This window comes from Pseudogymnoascus destructans (assembly GCF_001641265.1).
Source record: "Pseudogymnoascus destructans isolate 20631-21 unplaced genomic scaffold scaffold_7, whole genome shotgun sequence".
In the NCBI taxonomy this organism is placed as follows: domain Eukaryota; kingdom Fungi; phylum Ascomycota; class Leotiomycetes; order Thelebolales; family Thelebolaceae; genus Pseudogymnoascus; species Pseudogymnoascus destructans.
In genome coordinates this window covers 1091615-1107809 of record NW_020167526.1, presented here as the reverse complement: position 1 = coordinate 1107809, position 16195 = coordinate 1091615, and the positions used below count along the sequence as shown (strand labels likewise).

General features: G+C 48.5%; 2 protein-coding genes across 2 annotated transcripts; one reads left to right on the top strand and one right to left on the bottom strand.

The window, feature by feature from the left end:
* Positions 1-472: 472 nt before the first annotated feature.
* VC83_03053 (uncharacterized protein) lies at positions 473-3344 on the bottom strand. Its single transcript, XM_024466702.1, has 3 exons — positions 2356-3344; positions 2132-2269; positions 473-2075 (listed from the first exon to the last, which is right to left on the bottom strand). The coding sequence occupies exons 1-3, from the start codon at positions 2465-2467 to the stop codon at positions 661-663; spliced, it is 1665 nt and encodes a 554-aa protein (XP_024325286.1). The 5' UTR covers positions 2468-3344; the 3' UTR covers positions 473-660.
* A 3109-nt stretch (positions 3345-6453) lies between these two features.
* On the top strand, positions 6454-9575 carry INO1 (Myo-inositol-1-phosphate synthase). Its single transcript, XM_024466701.1, has 2 exons — positions 6454-6681; positions 6776-9575. Exon 2 carries the CDS (start codon positions 6939-6941, stop codon positions 8529-8531), a length of 1593 nt encoding a protein of 530 aa, XP_024325287.1. The 5' UTR covers positions 6454-6681; positions 6776-6938; the 3' UTR covers positions 8532-9575.
* The last annotated feature ends 6620 nt before the right edge of the window (positions 9576-16195 follow it).

Genomic DNA, 16195 nt, shown 5'->3' with positions numbered 1-16195 from the left:
TCGTGCCCCATATCTATTATTGATTATATGTACTTCAGATCCCATCATCCATCCATCCATCCACAAACACATTAACTAATCTCGCCCTCGCAATGCCAAACAGGCCCAAATCCGTCCAACAAAAACGCGCACAAAACCTGCCAAAACAAAAGTAAGAATCGGGGTATACGCCACACAACACACAAACCACAAACCACAAACCACAACAACAAAATCTCCGCTCAAATCACCATCAACCTCGTCGTCCTACGTTCCATCCTCCCCATCCCCCCACCAACCCCCAACATCCCCCCCCGTCCTCTCGCCCTCATCTGCGCCCTCCTCATCGCATCCCTCTCACAATACACCCTCCCCGCTAGCTCAAAATACCCTTCACTAACCGGCCCCCTACAATCACTACAAACCAAACACCCCGGATGGAACTTCCTCCCCCCCATCCCCCCCCCTTCGCCGTCTCCAAACACGCCCCCTCGATCCCACCCCCACACCCCCCACAACAACTCCCATTCAACCTATGGTAATCCCGCGCGCAATACGGCGCATCATCCAGGACATAAAACGACGCCGTCGCAAACGGCGCCCGGCACGTCGTGCACGCGAAACAGGCTTTGTGATAGTGCCCCGTCAGCCGCCCATCAGACGACGACAGCGACTTCCCCGTTATCGGCAGCTGGCACGCTTTGCACGCGCCCTTGGCTGTTGAGGGGCGGCGCGGGGGCGGGCCGGTATGCGGATCCATATTGTCGGTTGCTGCGGTGGAGGGGCAGCATCTGGGGGAGTGCGGTTGTGAGGGGCGGCGGAGGGAGGGGTTGGGTTGCTCGAGGCGGGGGGCGGAGGGGCGCCGGGGGGGTGGCCTTGTTGCGGGTCGTAGCGCCCGTCGCTTCTTTGGTAGCGTGGGAGGCCGGGGGAGCGGACTCCGGATTGGATTGCTGGGTCTGCGAACTCGGGGGAAAGGAGAGAAGGGTCCAGGTTCCTCCTCCCTCTCGCGTCCTGCACAGCTGGCTGTTGTGGCTGCGGTAACGACACCTCCGCGATGGCCTGCTCGAGATCCTGCATCAGCCCGTCAAAACCGCCCATAGCGCTCTTCTCCTGCCTCCGTCGCGGCGGCTCGACCGATGACGGTGGGCTAGAGCGCGAACTTGTCTTGCTACGCGGGGAGTGGCTCGAGTCGCTAGACGACTGCGAGACGGAGGGTGTGTGGAAAGGGTTTTGCGCCCCGAACTCGGCGTCGAGGTTTATCCCCGCTGTGCTCTCTTTGCGTGCAAGCGGAGCTCCACGAGGCGGTGGGGGAGGTGTGATAGAGGGACGGCGCGCGTGCGGGTCGCGGGGAGGGGAGGTGCGAACGAAGGTTGGGCCGTCAAAGTTGGTGGATGCGACGGTGGGTGTTAAGGGGTGACGAGGGCGCGCGGACTCGGATGGTCGTCGCGGTAGACCGACGAAGTTGCTCCCGCCCGGTGCAGCTTTAGGGAAGGTGTTACTCCTGTTCGCAGGCGTAGGGGGCGGAGGCGCATCCAGTGATGACGAGGGTGGTGGCCCGAAGCCGCCATAGCCGCCGGGGCGCTCAGTTCGGATAGGAATTGGGGGAATATCGATGCGCGGTGGTGAGCGCGAGGACATGGAGGAGCCGGATGAGGCACTGCGGCCGTGGTCGCGGCCGTCGGTAGATTTCGAGTGCATGTGAGTTGGCTCTTCGTCTCCCCCTTTCTCAGCACCCTTGCGCTGGCCTCGGCGTCCCTTGATATCGAATGGGCCGGGAGCAATAGTGTTCATCCTCGTCAGCAGCCCTCCCTGACCCAGCCGCGGGCTCACAGGCGCATATCTCGGGTCCGCTTCAGCGTACTGCTGCGACCTCGCCAGGTGCGGATTTTTCGGCGGCGGGAACGGCGGGAAAGGGCTATCGGAGTTGGTGGCGAGGGAGTCGGGGGAGGAGCGGTCGTTGATCTGTGTGCGAGCGGCGCCGAGGGCACGCAGGTACGGCGAGCGCAGAGCGTCGCTGGGGGTCATGGGGGAGGCACTGCGGGACTCGCTGGAGGCTGAGACGGGGGTGAGTTGGTCTGGGCGGGTGAAGGGGCGGTCTAGGGGGGATGGTTAGCTGGTGTGTTTAGCTGTGGTTATGGAGAGGGGGAGGTACCCGCTGCTCTGGTGTCTACACGCGGCGGCGGCAGACGGGTGGGTTTATATGCGCCGCTGTTGTCGGGCGGCGGGAGAGGTTTACTATCATATGGGGAGTATGTGGAATAGCCTTTCGAAGGCTCTAGCGGCGGCGTAGCTATGAAGTTGTCAGTTACTGTCCTTCCCCTTTTCCTTATGTCTCCGTCTCTCTCGGGCCCTTGATGGTGGAATGGGAAGCCTTACGCTCAGCAGGGCCGCAGACATGCTCGCCCATCATGGAGATCTCGATCTCTTGCGCACACATAGAGCACTTGATCGTCGGCAGGAAGCCTGACATCCTGCTGGTGTCCGCCATGGTCCTACGCTCTCAGGTCTCCTATTCTGGATATTGCAACATGCGGCAGCGCTCCAGGCTGCCAGTCCAGATGCGCGGTGTGGTGGTGAACGAGCAGATTGGGAGAAGGCTACCTGCGCCTTTTGTTGTTGTTGTTGACTCTGCTGGTCGAGGTCTTTTTGGTAGGTTAGGGAGATAAGGAGGAAAGCAAGCAAGCACGATTGCAAAGCAAGGACGAAGAAATGTCTTTGGTTTCCGGCACTTCAAGCAGAGTATGTACAGAATGTCTTTTAACAGCGGCAGTGGAATGCGCGACGGCGAGGTTTCAGACTAAACAATTGTTCGGAAACGTGGACCGGGAGGTGGGTGTTAAGGACGGTTCGACGGTCGACGAGGGGCCTCTCGAGGGTCTATGCACAGGAGAGACATAACTTATGCAGGTACCAGGTACCACGGTGACACCCACAGGTGCACGGATCACATGCTCTGTGCAGCGAGTAGGAGCTGAGTATGGAGGAGTTGAGGGGAGGGCGAGAGGGGGATTGGCGGTTGATGACAATCTTGCTCTCAATGCTCCCAACTTCACGGGTTGCACCTCATATTGTCCTGTCAACCTCTTGTCAACCTCCTTTTTCGCTGCTCTCATAACTGGTACGCCGAGGAAATCTTCAGGAGTAACTCGAGTACTCTGAACATGAGAACGCACATCATCAATATCCCCATCTCCCACGCTCTGGAACTCTGCAACTCACCACACCAACCCGCCGCCGTGCCAACGGTCGATGGTTCCATCTGCACGACATGGCATCCCCATACAAAGGAGTCCGTATGTAGCGTAGTAATGATCACTCCCCCTTCCAGCCGCCCCAGGACCAGCCGGGTTTACTCGGTGTTCCACCCACTCGCTTCGCTCGTAGGTGGCGACAGCAAGTTGTGCGTGCGACAGCAAGATGTGCGTACACCGCTATTTTGATATATAGAAAAAATAATAGTATTCTTCATAACGTAGTATCTACAATGCCTCAAAATAACGATCCTACTATGATTGCTCGCCTTAATGAGGCCCAACAGTTCTTCTTAAAACAACCAAGTACATATACAATTGCTTGGGTTGCAAATAAATTCAATGTCAACCGTGAGACACTCCGACGTCGTATTACGAGTACTACGTCTCCTCAATTACCCCACGGAGGTAGCAATCGAGTCTTATCTCAATCGCAAGAGACCGCGGTCTGTCAATTCATATACGACCAACTTGAGCGCGGGGTCCCTGCCAACCGATCTATGATACTACGGGCAGTTGCAGACTTACGACCTAATCGTACGATACCATCACAACGGTGGCTACAACGCTTTCTAAAAGCACACCCCGAATTTCATACAATTCACACGAAGACGTTAAATACACATCGGAAGCAAGCACAAAAGAAAGAGGTGTTTGAGGAATTCTTTCTCACATATAACGCCCTTATTACAAAACATAACATTAAGCCATATAATTTATGGAATGTTGATGAGACAGGCTATATGATTGGGTGTTATAAGTCTACGGCTGTTATTGTACCAATCGGTGTAAAGCAGTGGACTGTTGATAATCCTGAGAATCGGCTCTCTGTTACTGTAATTGAGGCAGTAAATGCAAGTGGTGCTGCACTTGCAGAAGCTATCATTATCCCTGGCAAACTTCATATGGATTCATGGTACAATGATGACCTTGAGCCAAATGCTCTCATTATTGTAAATGAGAGCGGGTATTCAAACGACGACATTGCAATCCAATACCTTATGCATTTTATCCAACTATCTGCAGAGCATATGGCACCAGATGATACTCGCCTCTTATTACTTGACGGCCATGACTCTCATAAAACAGAGCGCTTTCTTACATTAGCAGAAGAGCATAACATTGTTATTTGCTGCCTTCCTGCTCATACAACACATCTATTACAACCTCTTGATGTAGCGGTTTTTAAGCAGTGCAAACACTTTCATCAAAAGGCACTTGATCAAGCAGTACGTAGCTACGACTATGAGTATAAGCTACGTACGTTCCTTTCAGACCTCCCGCAAATCCGACGGCAATCTCTAACTGTCCGTACAATTCAATCTGGTTGGAGAAATACAGGACTATATCCATATAATCCTCCACTTGTAATTGACAAGATACAAGAGACTCGGAATCAAACACCTGATTATGAGCCATTTGCTTCATATAATATTATCTCAACACCGAAAACAACTATGCAAAGTGTGCAAGCGGTTGAACATTGGCAGAAGAGAGCAGAGGAAGCTTTCTCATCGCCTTCAAGAGAAGGGTTTCAATCATTTGCACGTGGAACTACAGTTGTTCTACACCGGGCAGAGCTCTATAAGACCGAGCTAGATATTATGACTCTACGTGCAGTAGAGCAGAAGGCAGCAAAGGCAAGGGCACGGAAATCACTACAGAAAGGAGGGCAGTTATATGCATCAGATGCACGGAAAATGCGGGAAGAGAAGAAAGCAAAGTTGCAAGCAAAAGCAGACGCAAGAGCAGCAAGGGAATCGGACCAAGTAGTAAAGCAGCTACAAGCGCAAGCACGTAAAATCGAAATTGAAGAGCGTAAGGTTGAGAGGAAGCGGGTAGCAGAGCGGAAGAAGGAAGGGTTGAAATCAAAAGTGATCATTTTACGGTATAGTAAGGATCAAAGTGATAGTAGCAATAGTGGCAGTAGCGATAGTGATAGTAGTTCTATTGATTTTATGTTTTAATTATATAGTTATATAGTTGATATATAAGGCGTCTTTTTCTTCGTTTTATGTGTCGCACATCTTGCTGTCGCACGCACAACTTGCTGTCGCCACCTACGAGCGAAGCGAGTGGGTGGAACACCGAGTAGCGGTGGGCCAGGATAGTGCGCATCACCCGCCACCTCCATCGCATCCAGACTGGTCCCCCGATGGGTCGCTATGGGGAGTACAGTTGAGGGTTTACGAGATTAGGCCAGGATCCAATCCAGCTGGGGCGCTGACTGGAGAAGGTGTGGTGCGGCGAGGGGGATGGGGGTTGGGGTGGGACAGCGCAGGGTAAGCGCTGTCATCTCCAAAGCTGGGCTGTTCCCTGGCTGTTCCCTGGCTGTTCCTGGCCACACGCTGTATGTTTCAGAGCGCCACAAGGGCAGTCAGGGTCCTGATTTGGACGGGGTGTACGGAGTATTCCGTAGGCTGATGTCGAATGAGGAAATTGCCGTGGTGGTATGGTTGGTATGGTTGGTATGGTTGGTATCGTTGGTATGGTTGGTATGGTTGGTATGGTTGGTATCGTTGGTATCGTTGCAGTAGTCGAGTTCAGGCACGATAGGAATATCCCTCTGTGTGCGGATTGAGCGGACGGAAGAGATACTCGAATAGCCTCGAGTCCCTCTCGTTCATTAGCCGTCGTCTTGTTCGGAGATTTGATACGTAAATCTCTTCCGCATGGGGACGACGCCACGATGGGTGGGATCGAGAAGGGGGGGGTGCTCGGCTAGGACCGGGGGGGAGGGTCTTGTAACAATCCCTATTGTTTGTTGGCCAGGGCGGCTATTTGGGATATTATGGGATGAAAGAAGAGTTATATGGTGCTATGGTTAGAATGTGCCAGGGGTGTTGGGTGTTGGGAGGAATGAGAGATAAGAGGAAGAAAAGAGGAAGAAGAGAAGAAAAGAGGAAGAAGAGAAGAAAAGAGGAAGAAGAGAAGAAAAGAGGAAGAAAAGAAGTGAAGAATTTGGGCTTTCGGTTAGGTGCAGTGCTACAGTGCAGGACCACTGCGACGCCTTTTTTCACGTGCTCCATTCAGGGTTCTTGCTCGCGTGTGTAAACGGGTACGAGATCCGAGTACAGAGTACAGTAGAACGGATCTCTATGCACCACCACTTGAGTCCCAGCATGCTCCAATGACGCCTGCCACCACCACCCACTGGAGTCACAGCAACCATCCCACCATCCCGCCATCCCACCCACCATCCCACCCACCATCCCACCCACCATCCCACCCACCATCCCACCCACAACCGCACATTCCCACAAACATTTGCTCAATACAACTTCAAAGCTTCAAAAACTTCAAAACCCTCAACAACATTCTGATCGGCTGCTATACACTTCAACCCTTCCTCAACAACACCCCAATACCCGTCTTACACCTGTTCTAGATCGTCGCTCCCGAGTGTCGATCTTCCTCAAGTCTTCAAGACGTTTTCTAATCTCCTTAACTCGTACGTCCCCTTTCCCCTCGAGAAGATGAAGATGAGGTAGAGGAAGAGGAAGAGGAAGAGGACGAGGAAGAGCTCCAAGCTGACTCCCTCACAGTATCCACCACCCGTTTGCTGGAGGCCGCAAGAGTGCTCCTGGTAGTTCATCGGATTTACCGCACGTCAAATAAATAATCCAATACAACCAAGAACAACCAAGAACAACCAACTCAAACCTCCACATATTTTAGTAGCTTACACTACTCTTAACATACTAAAATATGGCACCACACGCTGACAATGGCACTGGTGTTGCAAGCGGGAACGGTGCTTCCCCCGTCAAGGACCTTTTCACGGTCAACAGCCCAAACGTCGAGTACACCGACGCGACTATCAAGTCCAAGTACACCTACTGCACCACCTCTGTCTCTAAAGATGAGGCTGGCAAGTACGTTGCTACCCCCAAGGAGACAGTCTACGACTTCAAGGTCGAGCGTGCCATCCCCAAGACCGGTATGATGCTGGTCGGTCTCGGTGGTAACAACGGTTCCACCGTCACCGCTGGTATCATTGCCAACCGCCGCAACCTCACCTGGCCCACACGTGAGGGCAACCGTACTGCCAACTACTACGGTTCCGTCACCATGGCCTCCACCATGAAGCTGGGTACGGACGCGACGACCGCCAAAGATGTCAACATTCCCTTCCATGACGTTCTCCCCATGGTCCACCCCAACGACCTCGTCGTTGGCGGATGGGATATCAGCTCCATGAACCTGGCTGATGCCATGGACCGTGCTGCTGTCCTTGAGCCCACCCTCAAGGCCATGGTCAGCAAGGAGATGGCTGCCATGACCCCACTCCCATCCATCTACTACCCGGATTTCATTGCCGCCAACCAGGAGGACCGTGCCGACAACCTCATTGCCGGCTCCAAGGCTTGCAACGAGCACGTCGAGCAGATCCGCAAGGACATTGCCAACTTCAAGGCCGCCAACAACCTCGACAAGGTCATTGTCATGTGGACTGCCAACACTGAGCGCTTTGCTGAGCTCATCCCTGGCATCAACGACACTGCCGACAACCTGTTGAAGGCCATCGCTGACGGACACGAGGAGGTTGCTCCTTCCACCGTCTTCGCTGTCGCCTGTATCCTCGACAACGTGCCATTCATCAACGGCTCCCCTCAGAACACCTTCGTTCCGGGTGCCATTGACCTTGCTGAGAGGCACGGCGCGTTCATCGGCGGTGACGACTTCAAGTCCGGCCAGACCAAGATGAAGTCCGCCCTCGTCGACTTCCTGATCAGCGCCGGTATCAAGCTCACCTCCATCGCCTCGTACAACCACTTGGGTAACAACGACGGCAAAAACCTGAGCTCCCAGCGCCAGTTCCGCTCCAAGGAGATCTCCAAGTCCAACGTCGTCGACGACATGGTCGAGGCCAACCACATCCTCTACAAGGAGGGCGAGCACCCCGACCACACCGTGGTGATCAAGTACATGCCCGCCGTCGGCGACAACAAGCGCGCCCTCGACGAGTACTACGCCGAGATCTTCATGGGCGGCCACCAGACCATCTCCCTCTTCAACGTGTGCGAGGACTCTCTCCTTGCCTCCCCGCTCATCATCGATCTCGTCCTCATCGCCGAGCTCATGACCCGCGTGTCCTGGAAGTCTGAGGGTGGCGAGTACAAGGGCTTCCACTCTGTTCTCAGCATCCTGTCTTACATGCTCAAGGCCCCGCTCGTGCCTAACGGAACTCCGGTCGTCAACGCCCTCGCTAAGCAGCGTGGTGCCTTGACCAACATCTTCCGTGCCTGCGTTGGTCTCCAGCCCGAGTCCGACATGACTCTTGAGCACAAGCTGTTCTAGATGTCTTGTCTTTGATAACACGAGGTTGGTGTGCACAGCACTTGAGAGGAGATTTTTAATTCTGGGACCCCCTCTTTCACCGCTTTTTGATGGGTTGGATGGGTGGGCTTGAAGTGGCTTGCTTGTCTTTTTTCGTCTTGGGTGGGGAGGGGGGGGAGTCGGTATGGAGATATGTTATAGCGATGCCATGAGCCTGTTGTTCAGCAGCGGGTCTGGTGGTAGTTGCAGCCGCTCGTTTGTAGGTCCCTTTAGTAGGGGCTGAAAATTGAAGGTTGTGCGTTTGCAAAACATTTTGGTTTTTGATTATTGTGTAATGTGATATGATGTGAAGTCTTTTGTATGTCATAGGTGTTGTAATATTGTGGACCTGAGCTGTTGTACTCATGCCGCCAAATGTCCGAAGAGGGATTATTTACAACATTAGTGCTCATAGTAACTGTATTTCCGGCGTTCTCTCATGCTAGCAACGATGTTAAGAAACGCCTAGCCATCACCCCCGCCACCCTCAAAAATCGAACTAACAGCTTACTCGCAGGGTTAGCACAATACTCATGATACTCCTGAGTTACTCGAGTTACTCAAATACTCATACTCATGAGTATTAGGTCACATGAACATCACGTGACTTTAAATTTAAGGAGCTTTATTAGTATAACGTAACGTATGGGGTAGTCGGACATACGGGGTAGTCGGACAAAAATGCCCGACTACCAACTCAGAACCTTCATACCTTCCACCATGAACATCCCACAACCATACAGTCGTGCTCAGATTGAAGACAACATCCAAAAGGCTGTCATTGCGCTCCAATTGAAGGAATTCAAATCAATTAGACTTGCTGCAGACCACTTCGAAGTTCCTAAGTCAACTCTTGCTGATAGGATGTCTGGGAAGAAAACGCGTGCTGTAGCTCATGAAATTGAACAAGCTCTCTCAAATGCAGAAGAAAATACACTAGCACGATTGTCATACTGACATTCGTTGCACTCAGTTTGCTATCAAACTCAAGAGCAAACTTAGAAATCTCCTCCTCAAACCTACAAGTCACCATACATATCTTGGCTTATCACACCAACAACAGAAGCAATACTACTCAACGATTGCTGCAAACTCTTCTACTACATCTGTTTATGCTACATACATCACGGCATATCATTTGAACACTCATTGAACAAGTTATTAAGAAAATCTCCTCCTTAAGGGGGTGGGCCAATACTACCACATGGCATATATCTACCAACTAGAGGCCTAGGAACATGAACGATAGCTCTAGAAGCTTCTACAACCCTCTATGATTCATTACACGTCATCGCTCCTTAGTTACCCACAAGATTGGTTAAGTTATGACATAATTTATCTATAGGTACTCTGACCTTGGACCTCCTTTTCACTTCCTATAGGCTAGGAACCCAAGAGATGGTTCTATGGGATTCTCTTACGTTCACTACATGATTAGCAAGCTAGTTGTGGGTCGCACTTGATTTCTAATACATTTACCAAGCCTGGTTAGTCATGGAAAGTCATGGAAAATGAGAGAACTACACTCCTTTGGCATAAATAGGATTGCCCTTTCCTTAAGAAAGGGCAAGCAGGCAATACAGTAAATCGACTAGCACATACTTCTACGTCTTTTCCAAGCTTCCAAGCATTGATCTTGTTATTCTCTGTTTTTGAAAAGTCAGTGAGGTGCTAACCTCTGACTTACCCCTGAGTTCTCAGACTCAACATTTGTTGCAACTTGTCTAAACCACTTCACCACATCATACACCTGATTGCTGCGTTGTGGAATAGTCTAAGCTACAACCCTTTGGCTCTGTTTCCTAAGACAGTGTGTTGTCTTAGTAAATTCATCCCTTCCTTGGGTGGCTAGATTCTCATATCTGGTGCACCCACCATTACACCTTGCCTGCTTCAAGCTTCAACTATTTCTATAGCAGCACTTCGATACTACAATGGAGGACGACCAAGCTCCTACAACTACTGCTGAACAGCAGATGCAACAACTGTTTGCCTTTATACAAACTATAGCAAACAAACTTGAGAATTTGGAAAACACCTTTCAAGCCAACACTTCAGCAACACAATCTTCAACTCAGACACATCATACAGAGCTTCCCACAGCTCCTCTGGCTATTTCGAGTACCCCAGGTGCACTTCCTAAAGTGCAAACACCAGATTTATACCATGGAGACAGGAGGAAGTTGAAGGGATTTCTTATGCAACTGGACATCTACTTCACCCTCAGGCCTCATCAGTTCACCTCAGACATTCAGAAGATCTATTTCGCTGCCAGCTACCTCCGTGGATCTGCATTCAACTTCTTTGAGCCATATCTTAGAAGACTTAGTGGCAACAACCAAAATACCACTACACCTTTGATTACCTCTTATGACCAGTTTCAAGAGGAACTTACCAGGACCTTTGGAGACATCAACGAAACTGCTACAGCAGAAAGAGAGCTACAGAAGCTATGTCAAAAGACCTCTGCTGCTCAGTATACAACAGAATTTAGGAGAATCACTTCTCACTTGACTTGGAATGAAGAAGCCTTAGTCTTCACTTACTACCAAGGGCTCAAGAGCTCTATTAAGGATGAACTCAGCAAAGAAGAACGCCCTACAACACTTCAAACGCTTATAGAGAAAGCTGTCAGACTCGATGATAGGCTTTTTGAAAGAAGAAAGGAGAAGAACCAAGACTGGCATCCAACAAGAAATTTCAACAATTACACCTCTACACCAACTGCTAAGGACTCAGCACCTGAACCTATGGACTTAGACGCCTCTATAAAGAGATCTACAGCAAATCCAGCACCTCAGCCTACAGGATACCCTCAAAAACTGAAAAGGGGTAAACTTACCCCTCAAGAAAGAAAACACAGAATGGACAACAACCTTTGTTTATACTGTGGCAAAGGGGGACACAGAATTCAGGAGTGCTATTCAGCACGAGGGAGTGCTGATTCAAAACATATAGCAGCCTCAGACACAGTCACAACTGCTATTCCTGAAAAACTTGAAAAATCCCTAGCAGGCACAACTTCAACTGAGACTATAACTTCTCCCCTAGACAACAAAGATGTGTCGATGGTGCTTTCTCAGAGTCTCACACACCTGTTAATCCCTATTCAACTCCATTTCAAACAACAGGTGTTGTCTACAAGGGCTATGATAGACTCAGGGGCAACAGGCAACTTTATATCTCAAGACCTCATCTTGACACACCAGTTACCTACAATTCCCAAACGCACTCCAGAGTTGCTCCGAGTCATTGATGGAACTCCTATCAGTTCAGGTTCCATTACCTGCAACACCCCAGTACTCAAACTTGAGATTCCCCTAGGAAAATCAACATTTTCAGACACCATCTCTTTAGATGTTATACCAATGAAGTACCCAGTTATCCTAGGTCTTCCATGGCTTCAAAGGCATGATCCAACTATCAATTGGAAGCATTTATCGCTTGGGTTTAGCTCAAATCCTGAGCTCAATACTGAAAAAACCCTTCAAGCCTCAGTTACCCCTATTCAGGTCCAAGACTCAAACTTGTCCCAGATCAAGGATTTTGACCAAACTATGGGCGATATATCATCTCTGATATGGGTTAAACCTTTCCAACCTGTCCTGGAGATAGCAGCTACTTCAGATTTGGAGAAATCATCTCAGGAGGTCATTTTGCCTTTAGCATACCAAGACTACCAACATCTTTTTGACAAGGCAAAGGCATCAATTCTGCCAAAGCACCAGCCTTATGACCATGAGATACCACTCGCAGAAGGCTCAATGCCTCCCTACGGCCCTATCTACTCTCTATCTGAATTAGAGCTGAAAACTCTCAGAGAATACCTAGATGAGAACCTTAGTTCTGGCTTTATCAGACCTTCTTCCTCACCAGCAGGAGCTCCCATTCTCTTTGTCAAGAAGAAAGATGGCTCCTTGCGTCTCTGTGTTGATTATAGGGGCCTTAATGCAGTCACTGTTAAAAACAGATATGCTTTACCCCTTATCCCTGAGCTCATAGATAGGCTCTCTTCAGCAAAGATCTTTACCAAGTTAGATCTCAGGGGAGCTTATAACCTGATACGCATCAAGGAAGGTGATGAGTGGAAGACAGCATTCAGAACACGCTATGGTCATTTTGAATACCAGGTAATGCCTTTTGGGCTTGCCAATGCACCTGCTTCTTTCCAAGCTCTCATGAATGATATTCTAAGACCTTACTTGGATATCTTTGTTGTTGTCTACTTAGACGACATTCTTATATACTCTTTAGACACTCAAGAGCATGTTCTACATGTTAGACAAGTCTTAGAGAAGCTATCTCAAGCACAACTCTTTTGCAAACTTGAGAAATGTCTTTTCCATATGTCTCAAGTTGATTTCTTAGGACATAGAATTTCAACAGAAGGCATTCAGATGGACCCTGAAAAGACAAAAGCAGTACAAACGTGGCCTATTCCTTCCAGCATTAAAGAGGTTCAGTCTTTCCTTGGGTTTGCCAACTATTACAGGAGGTTTATACCAAGATATACATCCTTGGCTTTACCCCTTACTCAATTACTTCACAAGGACACTTTGTATCACTGGGATAAGACACAGCAAGATGCTTTCGATGCTCTTAAAGGAGAATTTAAAGAAGGGAAAATGTTACTACACTTTAACCCCTTGAAACCTGCCACTCTTGAGACAGATGCCTCAGATTTTGCCATTTCTGGAATCTTATACCAAGCTCCAAAAGACAAACAAGAAGAGCTACAGCCTGTGGCATTTTACTCAAGAAAGCTATCAGCAGCTGAACAAAACTATCCCATTACAGACAAGGAACTGCTTGCATGTTCTCTAAAGCATTGGAGATGCTACCTTGAAGGGGCAAACTATCCTATCACTATTTAGAGTGACCATTCAAATCTCTTGACCTTTACAACCACTAAACAGCTCAATCGACGACAAGCAAGGTGGTCTGAACAACTAGGAGGTTTTGACTTTGTTATAAAACATGTCTCAGGGGCCAAGAATCAAAGAGCAGATCTCCTCTCAAGAAGACATGACTACCAAGATTCTGCTAAAACTAGCAATACAAAGGCTCTGCTAGACTCAGCAAAGCTTATAGCAGCATCTTTAAGCAACCCTAGTACTACAGAGGACTTAGGGGTAAACTTATCCCCTCAAGACCAAGTTGCCCCCATTACCTCTTCTCAGGAACCAGAGACCTTTAAAGACTATACACCCTCAGCAACACTTCTTAAAGCATTCAAAGATGCTTACAACCATGATCCCTTTGCGAAAGGAACTTTGGAATACCTCCAGAAGAAAGGTTCCTCTCTTGAGAAAGTTGGACTACAGAATTTCTCAAAAAATCAGCATGGACTTCTCTTATTCAAGAACTATATCTATGTCCCAAGGGATAAACGATTACAGCTACACCTCCTACAGCAGTTCCATGATGCTCCAGCTGCAGGGCACTTTGGCTTTGCAAAAACTTATGAACTTCTAACAAGAAAGTTCTACTGGCCTAGTCTAAGGACTACTCTTCAAGACTATATATCTTCTTGCACTACTTGCAACTTGAACAAGCCTACACGGCAAAAGCCCTATGGCCTCTTGCAGCCTCTACCTATACCAGAACGCCCATGGGACTCCATATCCATTGACTTTATAGTCAAGTTGCCTCCTTCTATCCCAAAAGGGGGTGCTACCCCTTATGACTCTATCCTTGTGGTGGTAGAAAGGCTCACAAAAATGGCACACTTTGAGCCTTGCAATGAGACTATCACAGCTTCTGAACTTGCGTGGCTATTCCTCAAGGTGGTCTTTAAATATCATGGAATTCCTGGACACTGGATCTCAGATAGGGGAGCAGTTTTCACTTCAAACTTTTTTAAGGAGTTCTCTAAACTCTTAAACATGGAACAACGCTTCTCTACAGCTTATCACCCTCAAACAGATGGCCAGACAGAGAGAGTCAACTCTGTACTTGAACAATATCTAAGAATTTATACAAACTATGCTCAAGACAACTGGGCAGATCTTCTCCATCTTGCAGAATTTGCTTACAACAACACAGTCTCTAACACCACAAAAGAGACACCTTTCTATGCAAACTATGGTTATCACCCTAGGTTTGAAGTGGCAGAACTGAATTGTCCTGAAATTTTCAAAAACCCTTCTGCTACTGAAAGAATCATCTACCTTAAGGGCCTCCAGGACTATCTCAAGGTTCAAATACAGCGTGCACAAGACGAGCAGGCTCAGGCCTTTAACAGGGGGGTGGTTGCACCACAATTCAAAGTTGGTGATCAAGTCTTTTTGTCTAGAAGACATATCACAACTACTAGACCTTCAGACAAACTTGATACTAAAAGACTTGGACCTTTTAAGATCACAAGGACTATTGGCAAGAATGCTTTCGAGCTTGCATTACCACCTACTTGGACTATCCATAATGTCTTCCATGCATCTCTCTTGTCTAAGGCACAAGAAAGTTCCTTAAGACCACTTCAGTCTCCTCCACCTCCTGTTCTGATCTTGGATCAACCAGAATATGAAGTAGAGTCTATCCTTGACAAAAAGACACTTAGAGGTCAGGACTACTTCCTCGTTAAGTGGAAAGGCTATCCTACAAGTGACAACACTTGGGAGCCTAAGAGAAATCTAAAAAATGCATCTAAGCTCATTCTAGAATTTCTTTCTAAGAAAGCCACCTGGCTAAAGGGCAAGCAGACAGCCCACAAACGTCCTTAAAAGGGGGATCATGTCATACTGACATTCGTTGCACTCAGTTTGCTATCAAACTCAAGAGCAAACTTAGAAATCTCCTCCTCAAACCTACAAGTCACCATACATATCTTGGCTTATCACACCAACAACAGAAGCAATACTACTCAACGATTGCTGCAAACTCTTCTACTACATCTGTTTATGCTACATACATCACGGCATATCATTTGAACACTCATTGAACAAGTTATTAAGAAAATCTCCTCCTTAAGGGGGTGGGCCAATACTACCACATGGCATATATCTACCAACTAGAGGCCTAGGAACATGAACGATAGCTCTAGAAGCTTCTACAACCCTCTATGATTCATTACACGTCATCGCTCCTTAGTTACCCACAAGATTGGTTAAGTTATGACATAATTTATCTATAGGTACTCTGACCTTGGACCTCCTTTTCACTTCCTATAGGCTAGGAACCCAAGAGATGGTTCTATGGGATTCTCTTACGTTCACTACATGATTAGCAAGCTAGTTGTGGGTCGCACTTGATTTCTAATACATTTACCAAGCCTGGTTAGTCATGGAAAGTCATGGAAAATGAGAGAACTACACTCCTTTGGCATAAATAGGATTGCCCTTTCCTTAAGAAAGGGCAAGCAGGCAATACAGTAAATCGACTAGCACATACTTCTACGTCTTTTCCAAGCTTCCAAGCATTGATCTTGTTATTCTCTGTTTTTGAAAAGTCAGTGAGGTGCTAACCTCTGACTTACCCCTGAGTTCTCAGACTCAACATTTGTTGCAACTTGTCTAAACCACTTCACCACATCATACACCTGATTGCTGCGTTGTGGAATAGTCTAAGCTACAACCCTTTGGCTCTGTTTCCTAAGACAGTGTGTTGTCTTAGTAAATTCATCCCTTCCTTGGGTGGCTAGATTCTCA

Excerpts from the sequence above, each read along its gene's own strand:
- VC83_03053 (XM_024466702.1), bottom strand. The coding sequence starts at position 2,467 with ATGGCGGACACCAGCAGGATGTCAGGCTTCCTGCCGACGATCAAGTGC. Across the intron at positions 2,270-2,355 it reads TGTCTGCGGCCCTGCTGAGC|CTACGCCGCCGCTAGAGCCT; the intron begins GTAAGGCTTCCC and ends ACAACTTCATAG. Across the intron at positions 2,076-2,131 it reads TGTAGACACCAGAGCAGCGG|ACCGCCCCTTCACCCGCCCA; the intron begins GTACCTCCCCCT and ends CATCCCCCCTAG.
- INO1 (XM_024466701.1), top strand. The coding sequence starts at position 6,939 with ATGGCACCACACGCTGACAATGGCACTGGTGTTGCAAGCGGGAACGGT.